The sequence below is a fragment of the Thamnophis elegans genome, chromosome 3 (genome assembly GCF_009769535.1).
Source record: "Thamnophis elegans isolate rThaEle1 chromosome 3, rThaEle1.pri, whole genome shotgun sequence".
NCBI lineage: Eukaryota > Metazoa > Chordata > Lepidosauria > Squamata > Colubridae > Thamnophis > Thamnophis elegans.
In genome coordinates this window covers 29,769,196-29,795,723 of record NC_045543.1, presented here as the reverse complement: position 1 = coordinate 29,795,723, position 26,528 = coordinate 29,769,196, and the positions used below count along the sequence as shown (strand labels likewise).

Here is a 26,528-nt window from a genome sequence, read left to right as displayed (position 1 = left end):
ATACTAGACCAAAACAATCTTAGAAAGACATTCAAAACAGAGGTATGTAATAATGAAGACCACAGTGTTAGCCTAACTTTACACTATTAATAAAATGTATGGACTGAATTTTTTAAAAGGACACTTTATATTTGAAAAACACTGAGATGTATGTGTTAATTTTATCTGACACTTTGGATTAGTTTTGAAAATGAATGTAGGTTTAGAAAAGATAAACAAGGTTAGTAATCTCCACAAGAGTTTCACAGAATTACTGTATGATGTTCAGCCTGTATGTGGCAGACATTTGGTGCCTTTGTTTACACTTTATACTGTCACAGAAACTAATTAATCATGCTGGATGAAGTTTTCCCATGTGCTTTATTGTTGTTAGTTGCGAAGCTGTGTCCGACCCATTGCAACCCTATGAACAACGTTCCTCCAGGCCTTCTTGTCCTCTCCCATCCCCCGGAATCCATTTAAGCTCACACCAACTGCTTTGGTGACTCCATTCAGCCACCTCATTCTCTGTCATCCCCTTCTTCTTTTGCTCTCAATCTTTCCCAGCATTAAGCTCTTCTCCAGTGAGTGCTTCCTTTTCATTAGGTGGCCAAAGTATTTGAGTTTCATCTTCAGGATCTGGCCTTCTAAAGAGCAGTTAGAGTTGATCTCCTCTAGGACTGACCAGTTTGATTGCCTTGCCGTCCAAGGGACTCGCAGGAGTCTTCTCCAGCACCATAGTTCAAAGGCATCAATTCTTTGGCACTCAGCCTTTCTTATGATCCAACTTACATTGCAACTGGGAAAACCATATCCTTGACTCTATGCACTTTTGTTGGCAGGGTGATGTGTCTGCTTTTTAATATGCTGTCTAGATTTGCCATAGCTTTCCTCCCCAGGAACAAGCGTCTTAATTTCTTGGCTGCAGTCCCCATCTGTGTGGATCTTGGAGCCCAGGAAAATAAAATCAATAAAGTCAATACCTCCATTTCTTCCCCATTTATTTGCCCCCATGTGCTTAGTTTATAAGTATATCCAAGGTTCTAAGGAAATTGACTTTACTCACCATGGTTTATTGTGGCAAATGTATAATTGAATAAAGCTGATAAATTAGGTTTTTGTATTCATAGAAGTCTTCCTAGGAGTGTAACTAGCCACATTATACTTGTCATATATTCTTCAACTGTCTCCCAAAATCTAAACTTTGACGCTGCTTCTCTGTAAAAGCTTTGAATTTCCATGTCTTATGTCTTTTCCTACTGCCATCTAGTGGTTGCTGAGGTTTTCACAGTTGATCAATGGATGAATTGAAACGTTTAATTTTTATTTTTTGTAAATGTGAAGAATTAGGAATAATTAATATTTAATTTGCTTATTGACTTTTATACTTTTGTAGACTTTTGTATTTAATCACTGGTACTTTCCTGTGTTAGTAGGAATATAAATATTTTCTAATTTATTTTTCTTATGAATCATTTTTAACTGGATATGAGTTGCATTAATGAAACTTTATGTTAGATTTATAATCATCTTTTTTTGGAATGAGGTTTGAACATTATTTTTGCATAATACATATGGGAAGCAATTTGTATTGTCTATAATAAAAGCCTGAAAAAGTTAAGTTTGAGTTATGTGTAAGTAAATCTATTATTTAGGAATCTTTATTCAATTTTTCTCAGTTTTCTTTATTTTATTCAAAGTGCTTAATAGAAGACTTCTGGTTGTTTTGTAACAAATACCTTTGCTATTCCAGAAGTTTTCCTCTACACATAGTTGAGAATTAGAGGCACCATGTCTCCAAATGTCATTTACTGGGAAACATGAGGGAAAAAAGCAACAATAGTACTACCATGTGTCTTGTTTATGGATTTCCTGATGATTTCTGGTTGGAAATGGACACCTATAAACAAATATTCTAGAGTTGCATTTGAAGTAGCTCCATTCTGAGACAGGAATGGTATTGCAAAACTTGCTTTCATTTATTTGTTTCTTTTTTCACGTAGCGAGGGTATGCCTTTGGAGGGACCCGAAGGGACCGATCAATTGTTGATGTTTATGAATGAGACAGGAATCAATTTGACAGTCCAGAGGATACAAGGTGCAAGCCCACCTCTTGGAGGAACTTTTCAAATCCATCTGCCTGACATGGCGATTCCAGGTAAACTTGAGAATTGGCATCCTCTTCCACAAAATAAAGGATTATCCAAGATATACCATCCATCCTGAAAATTGGAACACAGACAAATCTACCTATAATCATATGTTTTATCTAAATGCATCAGTATACTTTTTTAATTAAACAAAATAATGATAACATAAGAAAAGGCAACATAATGATAATATAAGAAAAGGCAAAAATGATGCAACTGCCAGATCTGATACCATGCAAATATTAATAAAATGTGTTGTGAATTAATAATCACAGTGGACAAATTATAGATTAAAAAAAGGAAAAAAAGGGCTGGAAATTTGAATTAAATAAAAGTTAAGAAGTCCATTTCAAGAAAGTCTGTATTTGCACCAGTATGTCAAGAATATTTAAAAATAAAATATATACAGTATGCTATAAATCCAATGTAGATTTACCTCTTAAATGTTGTGTAAGAGTTATTTTATGCACAAAAAGCCCAGAATTCTTGATAAATTCTAGATATTAAAGCTATGACCAGAAATAAAAAAAACTTAGCTAAGGAAAAAAGCATTGTACATACACAGCGATTATTCTAAAGCAGCCTTGTCCAACCTGTGGCCCATAGACGGCATTCAACTCTGGACAGCTAATAATGCAGACTCGCAAGATTGTAAACCTTTAACGTAATTATGTGATTTTATATTATAAACTATGCCATATATTTTATATGTGGCTTAAGACAATTCCTCTTCACCCAATGCTGCCCAGGCAAGCCAAAACATTGAATACCCATGTTCTAAAGTATTGTTGATTAAAATGTTTAATCATAGAACAAATACAGCACCAGCAGAACAAGCTAAAATTCACATGCTTTAGTATTATAATTCTTGAATCATATCTTAGGGCGATCACTCTGGACTTCAAATATCTGGATAATTACCAGATGGTACAAAGACATATAGAAACCTCTAATTTTTTCCTGTCAGCTAATGCTCTGTATTTATTCATGTTGGCTATGGGGAGGTGGGATGTCTGGAAAAACAATGAAATGACGCAGTAGTCCAGGGGAAAGGTAGGTAATGCAGAGAAAGACAAATAGTACTAATATGGTTGATAGCCTAGCCTATACTCTTGATGGGGCAACCATCTAGTGTGGATATGATTTAAGATAGGGTTGACCAACTGAAAATTCACTAAACTCAATTTTTCTTACTGCCAAGGCCCTGAGAAAACTTATTACCAACATTTGACAGCGAATCACAATTTTGCTAAGGGATTTACTGCTGATTTTGAAAAGCAAACCATAGAGTCTGCAGTATTATTTTCAGCATGTTAAGCCAGACAAAAGCCAAAACTTTGAATCTAGCTTGCCATCGACATTTTGCCAATGCATGTGGTAAGGGGCCATGATTACTTCTTGAAATTTGCAATTGACCATGATAATTAGAATTAATCATGATGATATCACATATATCATTTCTTTGTGCAAATAACCCCAAATACTGTATGTATGTCACTCACATCATTTGCATCATATTAGGAATTACTGTTCAGCCTGGAGATTAAAACCAGGTCTTAATCTGCATTTTACTTAGTTTATTATTTTTTCATTTTCTTCCAGGTATCCCAGTGTCCACCTCTGCCAATCACCTCCACAGCCTTCTGCAAAATTGCAGTGATAATTTTTACAGCTCAGTACATAAATGTCAGTGAGTTTTTTGTATCTAAGATTTCACACAACTCTTATCAAAGTATATGGACACTGAGCTGGGCTTCAATGATTGGTGATTTGCCAAATTTCATCAGAGTAAGTCCCGTTGTTTAACTTATTTTATTCGGAATGTTTTATGTTAACATTTGTTAATTCACAATTTCTTCTCATAGATGTAGTCTAGCCCCGAGTCTTTCTTCCTTCCCTAGTTGGTTTATTTGTCATTGTTCTCAATCCTTTCAATTTTGCTGTTTGCAACATCTGGAATTTCCCCATGAGCTCCAAAATACCTAGAGTTTTGATCCCACAACCAAAGCCTATTGAGTCATTCAGTTATTTGATACAACTCCTTCCCAGCCAATTTAACTCCGACCTCTCTGCTTAATAGGAACATCATTTTGGTAGGCACATGAGGAATGCACCTCTCTGCATCCAACAGACTTCCAGTTTTTAAGAAAAAACATGATGATATTGAAACATGGGTATATTATATCTGTACTAAATTTAATGTGTCCTCTAACTTTTTTTTTGAAGATCCTTTCTCCATCTGTTGTTATTTGATATCTATTCATTAGATATAAATCCAACATTTTATTTCAGGAGCCCATGTTGATGCTTATAACTCTTTCATCTTATCTTCACATCAATCTATAACATAGATTGGGATATAACTGACTCAGAGGTATTCACAGATGAGCTGGTATCAAACCATTCAGTCTAATGGAAGCAGTGATACAGTGTCATGATACAACTTTTCTTGTATCTGCATTGTGACATCACATCAATGTTCAAAAGGTGGGTAGCATATTGTGTGCTGGTACAACACTGTCATTTAAAAACAACAACAACCCAGAGTTAAGAATATACATGGACTGACTACGAATCATCCAATGACCTTTTATAACTAAAAGTGGAATTGAACCATATTCCCAAATCTAGTCTTACTCTTAAACCTTAACTATTATGAGTGGCAGATTAAGGCTTACTGGTGCCCTAAAATTGTTGCCTACTTTACATCTAGATACTGTATCCAACCTAATAGCAATTAAAATATAAATACAAAGTAAAAATCAAGTTATATTCAGTTATGTAATCCCATCAGGTTTTGTGGCTTGTTATTAATAAATAGTTTGGATAATACATATGTCCACATCCCTCACCTCCCTCCCTCCCTCCTTCCTTTTTGTAAAGAACAGCAATCAGGATTTTTGTTTTTGTAACAAGTAATAAATTTCAGCCCTAACCCTAACCAGATCCATATGTGGAAGAATTCAATCACCTATTTTATTGCTCAAGTCTATATACAGGAATCTTTTCAGACTGGCAGTTTGCACATGAGTAAGACTAGATAAGATTGAACAGGACATTTGGTGTGTGTGTGTGTGTGTGTGTGTGTGTGTGTGTGTGTGTGTGTGTTGCACTTTGCCTTCCTGCGCCCACATAAGAATTCCAGACTTATTCCTCATTTGATGATGACTCTTGGCTCAGCCATTCTCTCTTCTACAAAAAGTAATTTTTCATGAATGCATCCACAAAACTCCAGGAATTGTTTTTGCCATGGGGAAATTCACATTGTAAGATATATTAATCTTCAATGCATTTTTCTTCAGTCTTGCAGAATTTAACCATAAGGAAAACTACCAAGTATGTGGAAAAGAAGCCTATGGACATATAGTTGTGATATCTTCATCTGTAATGGGATATGTTTGGGGATATGTTGCAGATAATTATTTTCCATGTATATTGCAATATACTCTAATGTATGAGATATGATAGTAAAAAAAAAAGATCATTCCAGACTAATCTTATTGCATTCTTTGACAAAGTGACAAAATTAGTGGACCAGAGGAATACTGTTGATATAGTTTACTTGGACTTCAGTAAGGCATTTGATAAGGTAGACCATAACCTACTACTAGATAAAGTAGAAAAATGTGGGTTAGACAGCAACATCACCAGATGGATTCGTAACTTGCTGACCAACTGCATATAGTCCTCAATGGAACTGCATCTACATGGAGGGAAGTATGCAGTAGAGTACCCCAAGGCTCTGTTTTAGGCCCAGTACTCTTCAACATCTTCATCAATGACTTGGATGAGGGAATAAATGGGGAACTCATCATATTTGTAGATGACACTAAGCTGGCAGGAATAGCTAACACTCCAGAAGATAGGCTTAAGATGCAGAAGGATTTTGACAAATTTGAACATTGGGCACTATCTAATAAAATGAAATTCAATGGTGAAAAGAGTAAGGTTCTACATTTAGGCAACAAAAATGAAATGCACAAGTACAGTATAGGTGGTACCTTCTTCAATAGTAGTAACCGTAAGAGGGATCTTGGAGTTCTAGTGGACAACCATTTAAATATGAGCCAGCAGTGTGCAGCAGCTGCCAAAAAAGCCAACACAGTTCTAGGCTGCATAAACAGAGGGATAGAATCAAGATCACATGAAGTGTTAATACCACTTTATAATGCCTTGGTAAGGCCACACTTGGAATCCTGCATTCAGTTTTGGTTGCCACGATGTAGAAAAGATGTGGAGACTCTAGAAAGAGTTCAGAGAGGAGCAACAAAGATGATTAAGGAACTGGAGACTGAAGCATATGAAAAACGGTTGCAGGAACTGGGTATGTCTAGTTTAATGAAAAGAAGGACTAGGGCAGAGATGATAGCAGTGTTCCAATATCTCAGGGGTTGCCACAAAGAAGAGGGAGTCAAACTATTCTCCAAGGCACCTGAGGGTAGAACAAGAAGCAGTGGGTGGAAACTAATCAAGGAGAGAATCTACTTAGAACTGAGGAGAAATTTCCTGACAGTTAGAACAATTAATCAGTTGAATAGCTTGCCTCCAGAAGTTGTGAATGCCCCAACACTGGAAGTCTTTAAGAGGATGTTGGATAGCCATTTGTCTGAAACGGTATAGGGTTTACTGCCTAGGCAGGGAGTTGCACTAGAAGACCTCGAAGGTCCCTTCCAAGTCTGCTATTGTATTGTATTGTAATTAAGTGTTTGCATTATTAATACTAGTAACATTTTATGCTTTGGAATGATGTATAGTGGTGCCTCTTACTCCCAACATAGTAGTTCCCAAACCTGGGACTTCTGGTAATTGCAGTGACAGTGTAAATGGAAGGCACTTGGTTGGAACAGATTGATACAGCACAAGATGTTAAATAAATTTACTGTATATACAGTAAATTCTACAACATTGTCTCAGCAGGTGGCAGCACCTAATGTCAGAAACTAAGCAGGGTCAAGTCTGGGTGGTACTTGGATAGGAGACTCCCATAGAATTCTAGATATATAAGCTAGGCTGGGTATCAAAACCTCAATGGCAAACCGTAGCCATACTACTGCATGTTTATGAAGTCACTAAGAACTGAACTTGATATATGAGGTCACCTTTGCTTTTGTCTGGTTAAGTATTATTTGTAAATTAAGTACTGGAGATAGTAGCACTGGTGAAACTACTACTATATCCAAAGAATACAAAAATAATTTTTAAGGAGAAGACAACAATGTAGCTTGATTTGGAGGTAGTTTTGTGGAATCACAAAGTAGATAGGCTGGAAAATCAAAGTAAAGACTGCCTCTAGTTCACTTTAACACCTGGTATCTTCATAAATATGACCATATTATCTTGGCAACAATGAGGGAGATAATTTGTCCTGTGATAGGAGAGGAAATTTAAAAAGAAAAAATTATTTACTCTGCACTACTCTTCTTTCCTGGCATTTTAATTATATATTTTCCTGGTATTTTGATGTTTGGGGGAGGAGTGATTGAATTTATTGTGAAAGAATAAAAATATATCTATTATTAGTAATTTAGTCTGCAACAGCAAATAGCCAGAATCAGACATTAGGAGATTCCTGTATGAAAAGAAATTATAAACATTAAAACATTAAAAATAAATATTCTAAGAAATTATAATGCTATCATGTTACTGAAATAAGAAAATGTGAAGGAATTTTATTTAATTCTTTCTTCCAAAGTCTCTGATGAAAACTTCACTGGTCTTAACCCAGCAATAATAAGTTATGTAGTATTTGATGGTGGAGTTTTCATTGATCCCATATTTGGAGATATGCTTGCTACCCCCAATAACTTTGCACAGGTATGAAATTGACATGTCTTTTTGAAAGCAATTTATAAATACATATATGTAGGAAGGATTAAAAAAAAACTTTTGAAGGGAAAGGATCTTGATTTCACTCCAGTCACTTCAATGGAATGAAGAAAAAGAGTCAGCAAATGACAGATTCCCACATTCAAGCAATTACAAATTCCCACAAGATCCAAATGCATGAGGAAGATCATAATGATGTTTATATTTTTATCTTATTATTAGTCCTGAAATAATCCATGTGAAGTACAAGCAGGAACAAAATAGATACTGAACAATAAGAGTACATTTTATTTAAATAAAAGTTTGATTATTATGCTACTCTCCAGTGGTTATTTGTCTGTAGAACACCATCTCAACTGGGTCCTCTCCAGATGATGTAGAAGTCAAATGCCAGAAATCTGAGCAATTGCCATCTGCTGGAAAGAGCTCCAATGAGCTGAAATATTGATTTAGAGAGTCATAGATGAAACCTGTTTATTGGCATAACTGAATGGATCGAACATTTCATTTTCTTTTTACTGTCACTGAGGTAATTTGTGATCTATCTATTTTAAAAATAGCAATGCTGTGGTTAATTTACCTCAGCATTTGAATTTTATGTTTTTTACATCTGGATTCTTTTCTTTTGGATCCAACTGAATTACAAAAGTTCAGTAATTTTGAGAGAAAGTCAGCAAAATCTCACCTAAAGTTGGAGAAACTAGTTAGGTCAAGAAAGGGCTATGTATGTCAACAGAAACCATTGGCCCTCTATTGGAAAGGAAATTACCTGATTATTTACGTGGTTTATTTGAAACATGGTGTTACTAAAATAATATTGGTGTATCTCCTAAGACAGTGGTTCCCAAACTTGGCAACTTTAAGACTTGTGGACTTCAACTCCCAGAATTCTCCAGCCAGCTCCGCTTTTTCTTGGGGCTCTGCTGGCTGGAGAATTCTGGGAGTTGAAGTCCACAAGTCTTAAAGTTGCCAAGTTTGGGAACCACTGTCCTAAGAAGTTAGTCGAAATTAGTTTCTTTTCATGCCAGTTCAAGCTAGATTTTTCTAACCATCTCTATCAAACACTCTAGAGATAAGATAAAGTTTGACCATCACCCCTGCCGGACACATACAGAAAGGAAAAAAAAAAGATTCAAAGAAAATAGGCATGAAACATTTGATCCCAATCTAGGTCAGTTTGTAAATAATGAAGCTTGTAACAGAAACAGCTACAATTCTAGAACCAGTTTAATGCAAGCCCTGGTCTGAAATGTTTACAAAATAAAACAAGCCTGTGAAGGGTGCTACATTGAAAGAAGGCCAATGGGCTTCTTTCATATCTGGAAGACCCAGAAGGCCCTTGAAAACATTTGACTGGCACATTCATTTCAGCTAGGCCACCTCCTAGTCTTGTCAGAATCTTCCTTTCCTACATCCCTTTGGAATTCTGTACTAGATTTTGCTCATGTTTTATGCTGAATACTTTTCTTTCTTCATTAAAATATTAAGTTTTTAGTTCACAGTCAAAACTATTTACTTGTATTACAAATTTTTAAATCAATGAATATTGTCATTGTTTGGATTTTAATTAGTCTTAATATTCGAAACTGTTCAGTGGGTCTCAGTTGTTTTATTCATTATTTCATTAATACTATTTTCTGTCAATCCAGGTTGTCGTTAACATGAATGACATTCCAGCAAATTGTTCTGGCTCATGTACTTTTCAGTATCTCAGGGAAATGATCCCTTTAGTCAGTAGCACTGACTATTCAACAGGTAATGCTTCTTCAAATGGCTACACTATTATTATCATGAAGGTTTATAGGAATTTTCCTGGTATCAGGGGGAAAGTGAAGTAGCACATAAGATCTCTAACTTTTTCATTAAACTAATGACTGAATAATAAAGTCTGAACCTTGCCGGTCTTTAGGAAATTAATGTATCCAGTCACTAGTTGAGAAGCATGACTGAAGATGATCTCAATCAATGGGAACAAAACGCTTTTTCTTGGGGCTCAACAAATTCTCCCAACTCTTGGGGGTGTTTTAGATCTTGCCTATCCATCATGATTCTAAGTAACTGACAGCAGAAATATAAAAACGTATAATATAATATGCAGCAATGTAAAACACTGTAAAATATAAAACAAACAAAAAACAGCAGAGGAATGCTTCAGGCGCAATACAAATCTTTAAATTAGCAAAGTTTGATAAGAACCAGAGCAGGTTCATCAACTAAGGCCCTCTTAAAAATGAAGGTGTTTACCAAACTGAAGGAGCTGGAAGCAAGGAAATGAAAAAGCTTTCCTGAAAAGATGGTTACAGGAACTTGGGCTTAGCCATCAAATGACCTGCCACTAGTTCTGGTTGTACAGACACCAGTAGATGTTAAGACACAAAGGAAGAGTCAAGAGGACAGTTAAACTATGATGGCCTGATTCTAGGCATTTTCAAAGAATAATCTATTACAAATAGAACAATAGAATCTAGTCACATCTCACATATTAAAACATTTATTACTATAAAAGCTTTTGTGGATTTCAGTCCATTTAATCAGCAGTTCCTGAGGGAGAAATTTCTTGAGAGACAAATAAGAACAACTATCCCAGTGATAAGGGACAGATGTTGTAGAAATATTAGCCTATGGCTTTCTGTATTGCCTCTTTCAGGAACTGTAGTTCTGTGCTCATGATTTTTTGGCAAGCTATTTGCTTGGAAATGAAAACACTAAAGTTATGTGACAATTAGGAAAATTTTGTGTGTGTAGGATGATATTACTATATATCAAGGAGCCCTGGTTGCACAGTGGTTAAAGTACAGTATTGCAGGCCAACATGACCCACAGCCAGGAGTTCATTTCTGACCAGCTCAAGGTTGACTCAGCCTTCCATCCTTCCAAGATCGGTAAAAGGAGGACCCAGATTGTTGAGGGCTGACATTGTAAATCAGCCAGAGAGTGCTGTAAAGCACTATGGCACTGTATATAAAATTAAGTGCCATTGCTATATTACTGTATTGTATTTTATGTTGATTTCAATGTAATGCAATATCTATATGTCTTATATTGGTATAACTCGAAGTAATAAATTAATGTTATTTTCTTTGAATTTTCAGATGATACTGAACACATAATAGTTCACATTATAGGATCTGGCTTCACTGCAGATCATCAATCATTGCTCATAGAAACAAACAACCTAACTTGCAAAATCCTAAATTCAAACTACACTAATGTCCTTTTTCAGATGAATGTATTACCAGTTGGATTGTATAAGGTGACATTATTGGTAAGATCTTTTGGATTTGCAGTCAATGCCAGTGGAGAAAGTAGTATCTTCCTGAAGATTACACCTAGATTGACTTCTGTTGAGCCTTCAACAGCTTTGAAGATAGATATGTCTGAATCATACTTATTTTTGATAAGTGTATATATGTGTCTGTGTGTGTGTGTACGTACACACACACACAGACACAGACACAGACACAGACACACACACACTCACACACAGACACTATCTCTATGCCAGTGGCAGAGTGAGTTGAAAGATGAGCAAATGCATTGAAATCCTAGGACTTTTTTATTTTTATTTTTTCTAGGAAATCACATTTGTGGTTCTGAGCCATATATAAGACTGTGGAAGAAAAACAAGATAAATCTCTTGTTTTTGTAATGTATTTATTCTCTAGAATGTGCTCCTTTTATAGCTGTGGATTCCCCCAGCAAGGGATTATGGGGTAAATGAAAATGATGATGATGTGTGTGTATACTATATATATTTAAATTATTTCATTCATTCCTGCATTGTACATTTTAGGAGGACTTACAGCGATTCTATCAGGTTCAGGTTTAGATGGGATAAACACAGTACTCTTTGGTTCTCAAACTTGTCCCATCAATTTCAATGCCAGCAGTGCAGTGAAAATGGAATGCAGGCTTCCTCCTTGAGTAAAAAATACCTTCAAAAAATATTGCAAGGCTATAACAATTCAGCCTAATTTGTGATGATTTGATGACTATAAAATTATGTGTGTGTGTGCGTGAGAGAGGGGGAGAGGGGGAGAGGGAGGGAGGGAGGGAGGGAGAGGGAGGGAGGGAGGGAGGGAGGGAGAGAGAGAGAGAGAGAGAGAGAGAGAGAGAGAGAGGAGAGAGAGAGAGACTGTGTTTTATTTACCCTTTTGGAATTATTATTTTTCCTTATGAGAATATGAAATTAATTGCATGTAGGCTTATTTGAATTGGTTATTTGTCTTTCTATGTGTTCCTATTCATTGTTGCACATGCTGTTGTAATTAGAGATAATAAGGAAGGGTATAATGGCACAGCTAATACGTGCCTCATTATAAATAAAATTGGCTGATATAACTAATTGATCAGTTACTTTAAAAAAGAATTTAGGATATGTTTAATTAAGTGTAATTGGAACAGACAAAGCTGCATAGAGTTCCTGTTATATTACATTGTATATTATTCCACAATAATATTAACTAGAATACAGACAACGCTAATGTCAAGATACAAACATTGTGGGAATTGAATATATGAAGTTGTCAATTTCAGCATGTTGTCACATATCTCCTTCAGCATTTCATTCAGTACTATTTTAATTACTCCATGACTGTAATGAAATTTCAACTCTTATTTGGAAACTCCAAATTCTCTCTTATGCAGTTATGGACAAGCATACAAACTAACTGAACTTCCACTGGGGACTTTATACTGCTCCAAAATCTATTCTGAATCTCTGTAATCTCATGCTATTTTCTATGTTCAGCACCATTGAGTTTGAACTTGATCCAACCACAGAAGTAGATCTTTAGGCCTTATGAAAGGCCAACAGGGCTGCATCAATCTGATCTCTGGAGGAAGCATAAGGGTGGATAAATCAATGAATAAACAAATGGATTTGTTTATTCAGAAGAATGAAAAGATCCTCTGAACCATGGTTGCTCTTCAAGCTGGATTTACAAATCCAGGAGCTCCAGATTGAGTACTAGGTCCGTTCTGAAGTAGCACCACCGCATCCAGAACCAAGGATGGAAGGTCCCCAGCATCAGTATGTTCAGACATCCAAAGCTACTCAGTCTTGCTTGAATTGCGCTGCAGCCTGTTGCATCCCATCCAGGCCCCCACAGCCTCTAGGCATTGGGACAGGTTATCTACAACATCACTTAGATGGCCTGGGGTAGAGATATGAAACCAAGTATCATCAGCATACTCACTCCACCATCAGATGTCCTTTCCCAATAACTTTATGTAGAGGGTACAGAGACACCTTCTCCTCCCACCAACACTGTCTGGAACCAGTTCCAGAAGAAGGAGGAGAACATTTTCATTTGCATGGCTGAGAATGTCCCTCATCATTCTTGTCCCCCAACTCCTGGGACAAGACAGTTTCTCTGTACTCTCCAGTGACGTGCGGTGAGGTTTATAGCTGGTGAGGCACTGACACGGGGGTTTCAAATTTTTTTAGACTTGGGGACTTCAACTCCCAGAATTCCACAGACAGGCATGCTCAGTTCCGATTTAAAGCGACAGCATTTCCCCCCCTTGCGAAATAAGTTTTCCTTCATTCTTTTTCTTCTCCCTCCCCCTCCTTCCTTCCTTCCTCTCTCCCTCCCTCCCCCCTCTCTCAAACAGACACACGCACACAGAGAAGTTGGATCCCTCTCTCACTCACTCTCTCAAACAAACACAAACACAGAAGTTGGATTGGATATACTTTCCAACGGCTTGAAAGCAGCTCCTCTGCCATACTCCCCCTTCCCCTGCTGCCTTCCGATCTGAGCCTTTGATTGCAGGTGGAGCCATGTTGTCTTTTCAAACTTGTAATCAGTGAAGCTGGGCTTATATACTTTTATCCAGCTGTGTGTGTGTGTGTGTGTTTTTGAAAAGGCAACGTGGCTCTGCATGCAATCAAACTTTTTGAATTCCACCCCCCTCCCCACACATGGACCTTTTCCAGCTGTTTCAGAGAGGATTTCAACTCTGCTCTTGCCTGCCCTCATGAAAAGAAAAAAAAATGTAAAAGGAGAAAGGCATGAGCTCTGAGGTCAGACTGAGCTAATTGATCCCAGAGCCTCTAAAAAGCCTCTAAAAACCGCCCTCTACAGGAGGCGAGAGAACCACGTGCCTCATCTACATAAGGAATTTTTCGGCTTTTAACCCTTGCTTAGCTCTGCTTGAGTGATCATAAAGTCAGACTAAATGAGGCACCTCGTTCTCCTGATGCCCCTTGTAGAAGGCATTTTTTAAGAGGCTTTTTTACACAGTTAAGCACTAAGCAGAGTCATCCACTGTGATTCTGGCAGCAACTACCTCAGCCTTTTTTCTTTTACATTTTTTTCTTTTCATGATGACAGTGGTGAGGCCCTGCCTCCCCTGACTGCACATCCCTTGTACTCTCCATAACCCACTCAGTAGCTGAGCTGCAATACATAGGGCTACAGCTGGTATCTCCTTCCCCATGAGGACCAGGATGAACCACAGGGCAAATATATATAGCATGAACCAGGATATGCATGGGAGGAGCCAATGGTAGGGTGCTATTCTTTGAACACTCCTAGGCATAAACCTTTGGAGCCCCAAAGGAACTGTCTATTGGTGAAAGTGCTCAGTCACCAAGCCTTCCCTAGACTGTAACAATGGAGAGGAGATGGGAGAAAGAGAAGATATGACTTCTTCCCCATCACTGCAGCAGGCTTAAACTTTGTGAGAACAAAACAGGGGAAGCCATCAGGGCTCCACTCTTTCCATGTGGTCTAACTCTCATTCTCTTGCTTTCCGAATAATGAAAGGTAGAAGAGGTAGATAGCAGGGGAGAGCTACTGCTGCTGAGTCAAAAGATTAGTTGGGGGAGCAGTGGAGAACAAGGTGGTACAGTAGCACTAGTGGCTTCTCACTCCCTCTATGCTGTTTATCTGCCCCAGTTCCTATTCCTTGAAGTCACAGAGCAAAGAATAGGAAATAGGGAGCCCAGCATCCCTTCTGCTAGTGTCCTCCAAGCTACCACTTTGGCTGCCTTTATTTATTTACTTGCCCTTTATTTGTATGCCGCCCTTTTCCCTGGGGGGACTCAGGGCATCTCACAGTTAAAAAAAGGGGGGGAAAGGACAAACAGTTTCCAACATACAGACAATACAACATATTAAAAAAAACAACAGCCACACAATTCGAGTGGGGTTAGAGTCTTAACCCCAGGCCAGCCGGGACAGCCAGATCTTTAGGGCGGCACGGAAGGACTGGAGGGTGGTGAGGGTCCGAATCTCCATGGGGAGTTCGTTCCAGAGGGTCGGAGCAGCCACCGAGAAGGCTCTCCTCTGGGTAGTTGCCAGTCTACACTGGCTAGATGATGGAATTCGGTGGAGGCCTAATCTATGCGATCGTATCGGTCTAGTGGAGGTAATTGGCAGTAGGCGGTCTCTCAAGTACCCAGGTCCAGTACCATGAAGGGCTTTGTAGGTGATAAGTAGCACCTTGAATCGCACCCGGAGATCAACAGGCAGCCAGTGCAGCTCGCGGAGGATAGGTGTTACGTGGGTGAACCGAGGTGCACCCACGATCGCTCGCGCGGCCGCATTCTGGACCAGTTGAAGTCGCCGAATGCTCTTCAAGGGCAGCCCCATGTAGAGCACATTGCAGTATTCCAGCCTAGAGGTCACAAGGGCACGAGTGACTGTTGTGAGGGCCTCCCGGTTCAGGTAGGGACGCAACTGGTGCACCAGGCGAACCTGGGCAAATGCCCCCCTGGTCACAGCTGACAAATGATGTTCGAAAGTCAGCTGTGGGTCCAGGAGGACTCCCAAGTTGCGAACCCTGTCTGAGGGGCGTACAATTTGACCCCCCAGCCTGAGAGATGGGACACTTGGTCAATTCGCGGGAGGGAAACACAGCAGCCACTCGATCTTTCCTGGATTGAGCACAAGTTTGTTGACCCCCAACCAGTCTTTAACAGCCTCAAGACCCTGGCTCATCACATCCATCGCTTCGTTGAGTTGGCACGGGGCGGACAGATACAACTGTGTATCGTCCGCATACTGGTGGTATTTTATCCCGTGCCGTCGAATGATCTCACCCAGCGGTTTCAAGTAGATGTTGAAAAGAAGTGGGGAGAGGACCGAACCCTGCGGCACCCCATACGTTAGGGGCCTAGGGGTCGATCTCTGCCCCACGAGGTTGACACCTCTGCCTTTAGTGCAGAGGTGTCAACCATAGCAACTTTAAGATCAATGGACTTTATCTCTAGGAATTCGCTAGCCAGTAAGCTTAAAGTCTTAAAGGTTGCCAAGGTTGGGGTCCCCTGGTTTAGTCTTTGCATGTGCTTTTGCCTATTAGGCAGCTGGCTGGCTACTCTTGTTTTTTAAGACCTGAAAGAAGAAGAGCTGAGGTTGGCCACAAACTGTTTTGAGAGTAGAATGTTTGCAATGTCAGAGTGCCTTGGATAACAGGTCTTGTTACGTACAGACATACGTTGTTAAATTTATATGTTTTCACATACTCACCCGGGATTGGTTGCCCAAACCCTGGGAAGTTTAAACAACTGTCATTGGCTAGCTGGTCTGCCGGAACTCCTTAAAAGGCGAGCTCCGGCAGCCCAGCCACCAAAGTGCAGTCACTTACTCTTGAAATAAAAAGTGCTGAAACTCACTTGTGCCTCTCGCCTGCTGCTTCTCGCTGATCTAACAGGCCTAAGAAGCAGAAACAGGTGAGAGATTGATTTCAAAACCTTAGAATAAGGTCGGCAAGATTTTTTTTTTTTATTGTAGGCTTTCCCCACATAATCTTGGTGCCCAGTTTACTTCATGGACAACAGACATGTTATCGATATTTTGTCATTTTTTTTCCTCCTAGAGAGGAGGAGAGGATACTGTTAATCTAACCCTAATGAATGAACATGGATTGACTGCTTTTACCAATGCTTTTACCTACACCTCTTCTCTAAATCCATGCATTGTGTCAATGAACAGAAATCAAAGTGGCATAACAGGTAAAAAGAGAGAGATAAGTTTTTTTAAGAGCCAAGGTGGCGCAGTGGTTAAATGCAGCACTGCAGGCTACTGCTAGATCAGCAGGTCAGCGGTTCAAATCTCACCGGCTCAGGGTTGACTCAGCCTTCCATCCTTCCGAGGTGGGTAAAATGAGGACCCAGATTGTTGGGGGCAATATGCTGACTCTCTGTAAACCGCTTAGAGAGGCCTGAAAGGCCTATGAAGCGGTATATAAGTCTACTGCTATTTTTGTTCTATTCTTATTTGATTTTTCCAATATTTATATCTTTCGATGTCTCGTTTGAAAGTGTTTTGCATATTTAGGCAAAAAAAGTAGTTAAAATTTAGAGATTCAGAATAAAAAAAGATCACAATTGTTCTGTTCATGAGGCATCGTGTTGGGTAGGTAAGATAATTTTGATACCAAAAGTGCTACCCTCAGGATTCTCTCATTAATATCTCAAAGGCAGCCTTCTCAGAGTTTTCCTTTCAACTAGACCTAGATAAAACATTTGTGCTTGCTTAGTACATTCCTAGCTGTTAGTCATGCTTCCAATTGGCAGATTTGCTTAGGTGCATCATTGAAGGAAAAAGGTTGAGAGATCGAGGCTATCCAATATCCAATTATACCTGTCAAGGCTGCAAGTGCAAACAGGAGAGACACTGTCAATGTAAAGAAAATCCTGTATTAACCTTGAATACTTTCTGAGTGAAGCACATAACTTGCATATTGGTAGAACGAATCCAGACATAACAGTCACTGAGATTTGTTGCAAGATTTTTATCAAGAGCACGATGCATTTGATTGCCAGGTGTTGAGGCTAAATTGTCAGACAGGGTTTTTTTTTGCCTCAATGTCCTGCTTATCACCTTCCCCTTATCTTATAGAACTGTATTTTTGGAGATAAAAAGCAGAACCAAATGGGTTTCTCTGAAGGCAGTTTTATTTCAGGCAAAAATATAAAACACAAACATATTGTCAACCTTTCAATGTGGAAATAAAACAGAATATCGGGGTTTGTGGAAAAGAGTTGTTATGAGAGTAGCAGGTTACTAACTATAACAAAAAAAAGTATTGTCTGTGTTTTTTCTTCATTGAAGGAGGTCAGCTACTTGTGATAGGCATTTCTTCATTTTCCAACTATACTCCATTTGATGTGAAGGTCAAAATTGGGGATACTGCAGTTCAAATTCAAACAGTAACAGATGATGGAATCAGTGTATTGCTGCCTTCTCTTGCAGAAGGATTGCATAGGCTTTCAATATTCCTCCATCATCTCCCACTCAACACAGGTGGGTAAGAGGCTCTGATTTTTCATGGTTAAAATTTGCAAGGTAATAGAATTTTAAGAGAAATAATAAGACAAATGAGAATGGAACCTGATGCCTATCTGTCAACATGTGTTGACAAGATGGAGCTGTGATTATTTTGGGCAACTTGATTAGGTTATTATGAAATGTCCAGTATTGTATTTGCAGTTTTCATTTATCTGCCCTTCTGAAAACCGCACACAGCAGGACATTATTCCCTCTTTTTTAAAAAATATATATATGGAGAAATAAATATATTATTTCAAAACAGTGCACTTAAGAACTTTCTGGTAGGCTAGCATGAGAAGCTGGAAGGAAAAGAGATTTGTTTCAGTCATCTGAGGATCACATGCAATTGAGCAGAGGGGTAGGCAAGATTTTTGTTGAATGTTCAAGAACATATGCATTTCTGTACATACAGCATCATGTCAAAATCCAGAACTGAATATCTTGCAAATCACATCTGTCATTTCCCTTGAGGCAAGTGATATTTGAGTTAATCAAGACTGAATTAAAACTTTTTGCAGATGGTGAGGGAAAAAACCCCATGCTCAGTTAACCATAAGAGTCTTATTTATTTTCCAGATTGGAGCCATTAATCCAGTATGTTACAGAGATCTTCAGAATAGAACCATGTTGTGGCTCCTTCCTAGGTAAATAATGTTGTTGCTTTGTACATACATGCTTAAGAAGCAGAATCTTGGAATGACTGAGAAGAAACTCTAGAAAATAACACATTTAATGGATGAAGCCTGCAGTCTATTCCATGAGAGAACTCAGATGGTCCAATACTTACGTATATTTGTATCTTGTCTGCTTTTTCTAAACCCCCTAGCTACCCAAGGGATGAATATAATACGTATATCACCTTTACACTGAAAAATCAAATCATTTGCTTTCTATTTTGTAATTAATATTTTATAATATGATTTTCTATCTTCAACTCTCATTTTCCAGTTTTGCTTCCAATTTCTTTTCTTTTCTCACATTACTATTAATGCAAAAGTGGTATTCAGCCGGTTCTCTCTGGTTCGGGCAAACCAGTAGGGGCAGCTGCAGGAGGCTCTGCCCACCCACCCCAATGAAATGCGCACTCTTCTGCGCATGCACTTACCTTCCCTACCGGATCGCAAATGTGAGCACACGGACGCTCACATTCACAAACCAGTAGGGAAGGTAAGTGAATCCCACTATTGCATTAGTGAGTTCACAGGAGCTAATTATTTTAGCAAAACAAATATGTGTGGAGAAGTGTTAAATCTTATTTCAGGAAACAAAATAGTTTTTCTGGCTTTCCCTAAAGAGTAAATGGCTTCCATCTCATTCATTCATTCATTCATTCATTCATTCATTCATTCATTCATTCATTCATTCATTCATTCATTCATTTATTTATTTATTTATTTATTTATTTATTTGACTTATATACCGCTTCATAGGGCTTTCAGCCCTCTCTAAGTGGTTTACAGATTTTTAGCAAATTGAGTCAGCAAATTGCCCCCACAGTCTGGGTTCTCATTTCACCCACCTCAGAAGGATGGAAGGCTGAGTCAACCTTGAACCGGTGAGATTTGAACTGCTGAACTGCAGATAACAGTCAGCTGAAGTGGCCTGCAGTACTGCACCCTAACCACTGCACCACCTCGGCTCTTTAAGTGGAAAGGAAGCAAATAGATGCTTCTCAGCCCCTAATGTCAGAATAGAGGTAAGAAATGCTTTCCAAGGCTGAGTCATTCCTGCCTTTAACCTTTTCCACTCAGAACAGTAATGTATAGGTTAGGCCTCGTAGCTTATTCGGTATAAGTGTTGAATTTTCCTCCCCATCAGTTGGTTGTGGACAGGTTGGGTTAGTAGGGAGAATTTGGGTTACCCAGCAAATAAATAAGGCACCAAAGGGTGAAGGACTTGAGACCCAATCTATTTAATATTGCCATATAGTTAGTGAAAATGGAAGTTGAATATGATTTTATTCTTTATAGCAATAGCACTTAGATTTACAATATATACCGCTTGATAGTGCTTTACAGCACTGTAAAGAAGTGTGGTAGCGCAGTGGTCAGTACTGCAGGCTATCTCTGCTGACTGCTAGCTGCCAGCAGCTTGGCAGTTTGATTCTGAGTGTCTCAAAGTTGACTCAGCCTTCCTTCCGAGGTGGGTAGAATGAGGACCCAGATTGTTGGGGACAATATGCTGACTCTTTAAAGCACTTATAGAGGCTGTAAAGCACTATGGAGCAGTATATAGGTCTAAGTGCTATTGCTATTTACAGTATCAGCATATTGTCCCCAACAATCTGGATCCTCATTTTACTGACCTTGAAAGGATGGAAGGCTGAGTCAACCCTGCGCCATTCAGGATTGAACTCCTGGCAGTGGGCAGAGTCAGCCTGCAATACTATATTCTAACCACCACAGCTCTTTATATTAAGGTTTTGTTTATATTAGTATTGTAGTAAATTGACAAAATCTCAGAACAATAAACCACTAATATAGAATTTAAAATACAGAAATACCAACAAAACAAATCTAGAAAATTTAAAATACTGGAAAAAACAAAAGCTTGAAACAATTAACAGCCCAAGCTTCTTTCTATCTGGGTTGCTTTATTGGACATCTTATTCTGTGCTAACAATTAATACAATAGAAATGTAAGTTTTCAAATTATATTAATTTTGAAAAAAGTTAACATTCGCTAACATTTTTGTCTCTTTCCTAGGTGGAACATTGCTCACCATTTCTGAAGTAGGTTTTAGCAACAGCCCAGCCTTGGTCTTGGTCCTGATTGATTTTCAACTCTGTGCTATAATCCGCCTCTGAAGATAAAATTCTATGTTGGACCCCACCACCCACTCAGCCATCTGATACCATTCTCAAAAGTCTTCTGGCAGATATAGAAGTGTACATAGGCAACTAGTCATTGGTAGAGCCATTTCAAATGAAAATCTTTAAAAATTACACTTTTCTTTATAACTTGTCTTTGACTCCAAATATCATAAACATTGAAACAGAATTATTCAATGTTAATATTCAATAGTCTGCACCTAGGCATAGAAGGAGTCAGTATAACAAATTCAGTAGCTATCCTGGAACACGTGGAATGTCCCCTTGAAGTACAGAAGATCAACCACTCTATATCTTGGTCTCAGTGTTCCTTGCCTCTAAACATTCTAAAATCAGGGCACTGTGTTATGAGAGTTCTCCAGAAGCAAATGGGCTTTGCCAATATACCAGCTGAGACACAGCATTTTACAATATAGCAACAGATAAAGACTATCTTTCCATCTCGTGACTCCATGTGTGGTGAGCAGTTGCTCACAATATCTGGCCATTCTCTCAAATCTTGGACAAATTCTGCTTGGGTAAATCTGACAGGCAACTTGTCTTTTGATGTCCAAAGCTCGAGTGAACAGAGCATAATATGTGCACTTTTTTCAAGCAATCCCCTTTTGGATGATCAGCAATTTCCTGATGTACACCAAGCTCTTAGTATGACAGTAAATGTCAATGGAACGTATAGCCGTTGCCTAGGAGACTGCTCGTTCAATCGTTTTGCAAACAAGACTCTTGTTATTGATGCTGTCACTGTGAGGTTTGCTGGGATCTTAATTTACTTGTTAATCAGAATTCAAAAATTAGTTTGGGCAGTGGATGAAATGCTTATAGAGGTGGATGGACATCTCCCTTGCAATATAACTTCCTTGAACAAAACCAGCATTGAATGTCAGGTGCACAGCCTTGACGCAAAAGAACATAGCATTTCGGTATTGAGCAGAAGCTGGGGTTCAGTCTGCCTGAGACAGAAAGACTCCAATATCTTCAGAGTTACTCCTGTGGTGCTCCATTTTTATCCCCAGAATTTCAGTCTCAATGGCGGAGGCCTCCTGACCTTAGAAGGTGCAGCACTTCAAGGCAGGAGCAGCACCTCAATTCTTGTAGGAAATCAGAGGTGTCTCCTCACCAAAGTCACCTATTGGGCCCTTAAGTGCCTTGTGCCTCCAGGCCAAGGGACTGCAATCGTGGGGCTCAACATAGACACTATGTCATATCCTGCTGGGGAAATAAGCTACAGTGAAGAATTCACCCCAGTTTTCCTCTCCCTTCTGCCTTCCACAGGCCAGTTTCTCACAATAATGATTTCAAAAGTTAGGCAAATGGAAGACATGTACGTTTTCATTGGAAGTTCTTCCTGCATCAATGTTACTAGCAAAAGTACCAGTTTGCAATGTGTGCTTCCTCAGCTTCCTACTGGAGAATATAATGTGACAGATGGAATTGTGCAGAGAGGTTGGGCCCCCTCCACTTTGGTATTCACTTCGGTCCTGACAGTTATCACAGTGAAAAACAGTCATGGTAAGTATGTGGTTGCTTCTGGGGAATGGAAGTCTGTAATCTCAATGAATTGATGTGAGAAGCAGACCTGAGAGTTATAGCAGCAAACTTAGAATTTCAGAATGAGATTTGGTTGGAGTCTTGTTGTTTTTGTGAAATAACTTGCTGTTTCTTGTAAATTATAATTTTTCCTTAATGTGATAAACATACGGTTTTCCTTACAAGTCATAGATCATGTTTATGTTTTCTGTTCTCCTGCAACAAAATGTAAGAAACTTTTTTTGTTTGATATTCAGAAAATACTTGTGATATCACATTTCTTACAGCAGAAATGCTTCATCCTCTGAGCTAAAAAATCCCATTATTAGCTTTGAAGAAAAGTCCAAGTATCATAGCTGACTTTCACCACCTTATGTTGACTTTCCTTAGTCATTCTACATTTGGAGACATGCTTCATGAAAGTAGATGGCCAGCAAAACCACGTGTTAAGTGTCAATTGAAGGATATTACGAATTGTTAATACATCACATTAAAAGAGATACATCATAGAAAGCAATAGCTCTGCAGATGATAACAGTGGGATTCTAATAGGTTATTAATAATCAGCTTGTATACTGCAGTTTAAATTTGTTGTTATCTGTCTTAGAGTTTATCTGTTGTGTTGTTTGGAGTGACAAACCTGGGTGGGCAATCAGAGATTGTCCTTCAGTGTGAACTTAGGTATGCAGTGGCTCAGTGGCTAAGACGGTAAGCTTGTTGATCAGAAAATCGGCAGTTCAGCGGTTTGAATCCCTAGTGCTGCGTGATGGAGTGAGCTCCCCTTACTTCTCCCAGCTTCTGCCAACCTAGCAGTTCAAAAGCACGTAAAAAATGTAAGTAGAAAAATAGGGACTATTTTGATGGGAAGGTAAAAGTGCTCCGTGCTCCTTTGGCATTTAGTCATGCCGGCCACATGACCAAGGAGACATCTTTGGACAGCGCTGGCCCTTCAGCTTAGAAACGGAGATGAGCACCGTCCCTAGAGCTGGAAACGACTAGCACGCATGTGTGGGGGTACCTTTACCTTTATGAACTTGAAAGAAAATGGCATATCCATGAAAAATGTTACAGGGGTTAACTAAGTAAAAACTGATCTTGATTCCTATCATATCACATGCATATCTATTGATTGTTAGGTCTGTTTCATCCACTTTCTGTGCAATTTGTTTCTTGGAAAGAAAACCCTAACATGCAAATGTTTTTAATAATTTTAACAGTGTTCACAGGTTTTTTTTAAGTGCATGAGGAAGTTACAACTTCTTCTCTCCTCTCTGTTGGAGAATCTAGAAAATGTGACATCTGGCACACTAGGGGGAAAATGCGGTAGAATTAGCCATGCATTTTGACTTGTTAGTCTTTCCTGTTCTGTCGCTATTATGATAAGGCAACTACCTACCTTTCTAAAGCAACCATAATCTCCCTTTATAAATATCTTCTTCCCAAAAAGTTAAAATCAGCAGCCAAAGTTGTAAAATTGTATATCAATATATTTATTGCATATCAATATGTTTCTTTAGCATTATATGTAAAGTTGCTTTGTTATTTTTTTGTAGACAAGTCAAAGTAATAAGATACGTACTCTGATTATTCTGTTGAGAGAAACAAGCCAGAGTAACTGATTCTCTGATACAGTACTAAAGAAACCAGGGAGACCTCCATTGGCTAGATGAGCCAAGAGAGAGACATTAGGCATAATCAATTAGCTGACAATTTGTTCCTAAAAAGAAGGGGAGAGAGTATTTCAAGTGCAAGTAAAGAAACAATTTATTGTACAGAAGATTGCTGCCTTTCAGAAACTTATTTGATAAAGGGTGCTAGAAAACCAGTTTGTCCGTGTAAAAACACCCATATCTAAAATTAGATAAGGTAAGGTCAACATTCAGCACAATTTGTTTTTAATAATAAACAAACATTTTATTAAGTTTACTTATTTTATCTCTAAAATACTGAAATAATAAACATGTCAAATAACCTGGAGTGAATAACGAGAACAACCTTTTGCACCAATGGAAAATACCCACTTTCAGGGAAGAAATGGTAAGCTAGTGTACATTTAATTTTTCAAAACATTTCCTTTGCCTGTGCTTGCTTATCAGCAAAGTGAACAAGTAAAACAAGTGAACTCACAAATTATATATATTATATTGTATTGTATTGTATTGTATTGTATTGTATTGTATTATACTGTACTATACTGTACTATACTATACTATACTATACTATACTATACTATACTATACTATACTATACTATACTATACTATACTATACTATACTATATTATATTATATTATATTATATTATATTATATTATAATTCTGAATTACTATTCTCTGCCAACATTCCCACAATGTTTTAACATTTAACATTTCTTTTTTGTGGCAAATAATTTAGGAAACATCCACTTTAAACTATACAAAAATATTTTTTCTAATGATCAGAGTAAAACAAGTTCAGCTAAGTTATGAAATATACAAAAATCATTGCATTGAATTTCGCAATTGGATTATATTCATTTATAAGAAATATAGTTAATTGTTAGATCTTGCAATATTTTAAACTGCCATTAGATGTCAGTAGATGAACATTGATTATTATTACTGATACCATAGGGACAGTTTTCTTTATATGTGTTAGGCTGGTTGCTTCAAACCACAAACTAATTACTTTTGCTAGTAGAAGAAGATAGAACTTGAGAAATAGCCTGCAAATAAAAGTTTGAGTCACAGAAGAAATATTTGAGGTTTTTAGTTTACAATAAACCAGTTAAGCTAAATCAAAGGCAGGCTAAGAGGAATAGTCAACATTGGCTATGTGGTTATGAACCCAAGGAAGAACTTCAAGAATAGGCAAAATCTTTACATCAATTTTCCCCCACAGGGAAGGCTAGAGTGGGAAAATCAAAATAATTTTTAATGAACAGGAAATATTCTGAAGCCCTGAGTTGTTTGGGTTAGGATTAGGTCTGCATTTCTCTGAGAAGATACATGGTGATGGTGGTTCCATGGACTGAAAAATATATTTGTTCATACAACAAGCAATACTGTATGTTGTAAGAAATGGCACATTCTGTTGGAGATTTGTGTCAATTTGGCATCTGTTTATTGCACTGTAATACTGGAACAGTTAATAGGCAAAGACAATTGCTGACAATCTCCTCTTCCTCTTGCTGTTTTTTGCAAACAGCAAAAAAGCATTCCATCTAGGCTTCAAACTAGCAGGGTTATATGGCCTGAAGAGATAGGGAGACCCCATTTGTTATTCTACAGCTAGTTCCTCAGAATATGAAGCCTTGGTGATCTTCTCTCTTGTTGCCTTCTTCGTAAAGAGTATCAGAGATGGTAACATGATTATTAACCTCATTAAAGTAGGATCTGAAAGCTTTGTTTAAATAGAAAAAAAAACTTCTAAAACACAATTCTTCTGATAAAGAACGTTAAGGACCTAGTAAAAGATATAAAAATAGGTTTTCTGAAATCTATCTCTCTATTAGGAGATCAAGATCAAAAGAATCAAATAAGAAACACTAAACAAGGGTAAGAGGTGATAGAAAAGCTTGAATGGATACTTTGCATCATCTTCATTGCAGAAAAAATTATTAGGTAAATCTGAGTTGATAGTTTCAGGGAACTCAGGGAACCTGAGAAGCTGAGAAAAAGAGTGATGATTAAAAAAAATGGATGCCATCAATCCAATAGGTACTGCTATAAATCCCAGAACAATCAGGAAAGAGTTTTTTTTAATAAGGACAATGGGTACCCTGCAGTTCAGATATTCAGAAAAAATTCCTGGAATCAGATTGCTTCAGTTCTATATATTTCTTTTATGGTTGGTTCCAGATTTTTTTTTCTGCCAAACTCTGAAAGATCTAACAAGAAAGGTGCTGAAATCTTTATGTCTTTTCCTTCTTCCATTGTGTGCCACAGACAAGAA

At 38.1% G+C, this 26,528-nt stretch overlaps 1 protein-coding gene across 1 annotated transcript in view; it reads left to right on the top strand.

The window, feature by feature from the left end:
- The window catches only part of PKHD1 (PKHD1 ciliary IPT domain containing fibrocystin/polyductin), a 254,912-nt gene that overhangs the window by 16,389 nt on the left and 211,995 nt on the right, over positions 1 to 26,528 (top strand). The window contains 15 exon segments of the mRNA XM_032213028.1: positions 1,376 to 1,395; positions 1,983 to 2,137; positions 3,732 to 3,793; positions 3,795 to 3,921; positions 7,822 to 7,943; positions 9,605 to 9,710; positions 11,048 to 11,356; positions 11,749 to 11,873; positions 16,782 to 16,917; positions 18,020 to 18,215; positions 18,815 to 18,882; positions 20,945 to 21,037; positions 21,153 to 21,259; positions 21,261 to 21,469; positions 21,665 to 22,578. Coding sequence (XP_032068919.1) covers positions 1,376 to 1,395; positions 1,983 to 2,137; positions 3,732 to 3,793; positions 3,795 to 3,921; positions 7,822 to 7,943; positions 9,605 to 9,710; positions 11,048 to 11,356; positions 11,749 to 11,873; positions 16,782 to 16,917; positions 18,020 to 18,215; positions 18,815 to 18,882; positions 20,945 to 21,037; positions 21,153 to 21,259; positions 21,261 to 21,469; positions 21,665 to 22,578 — 2,749 coding nt within the window.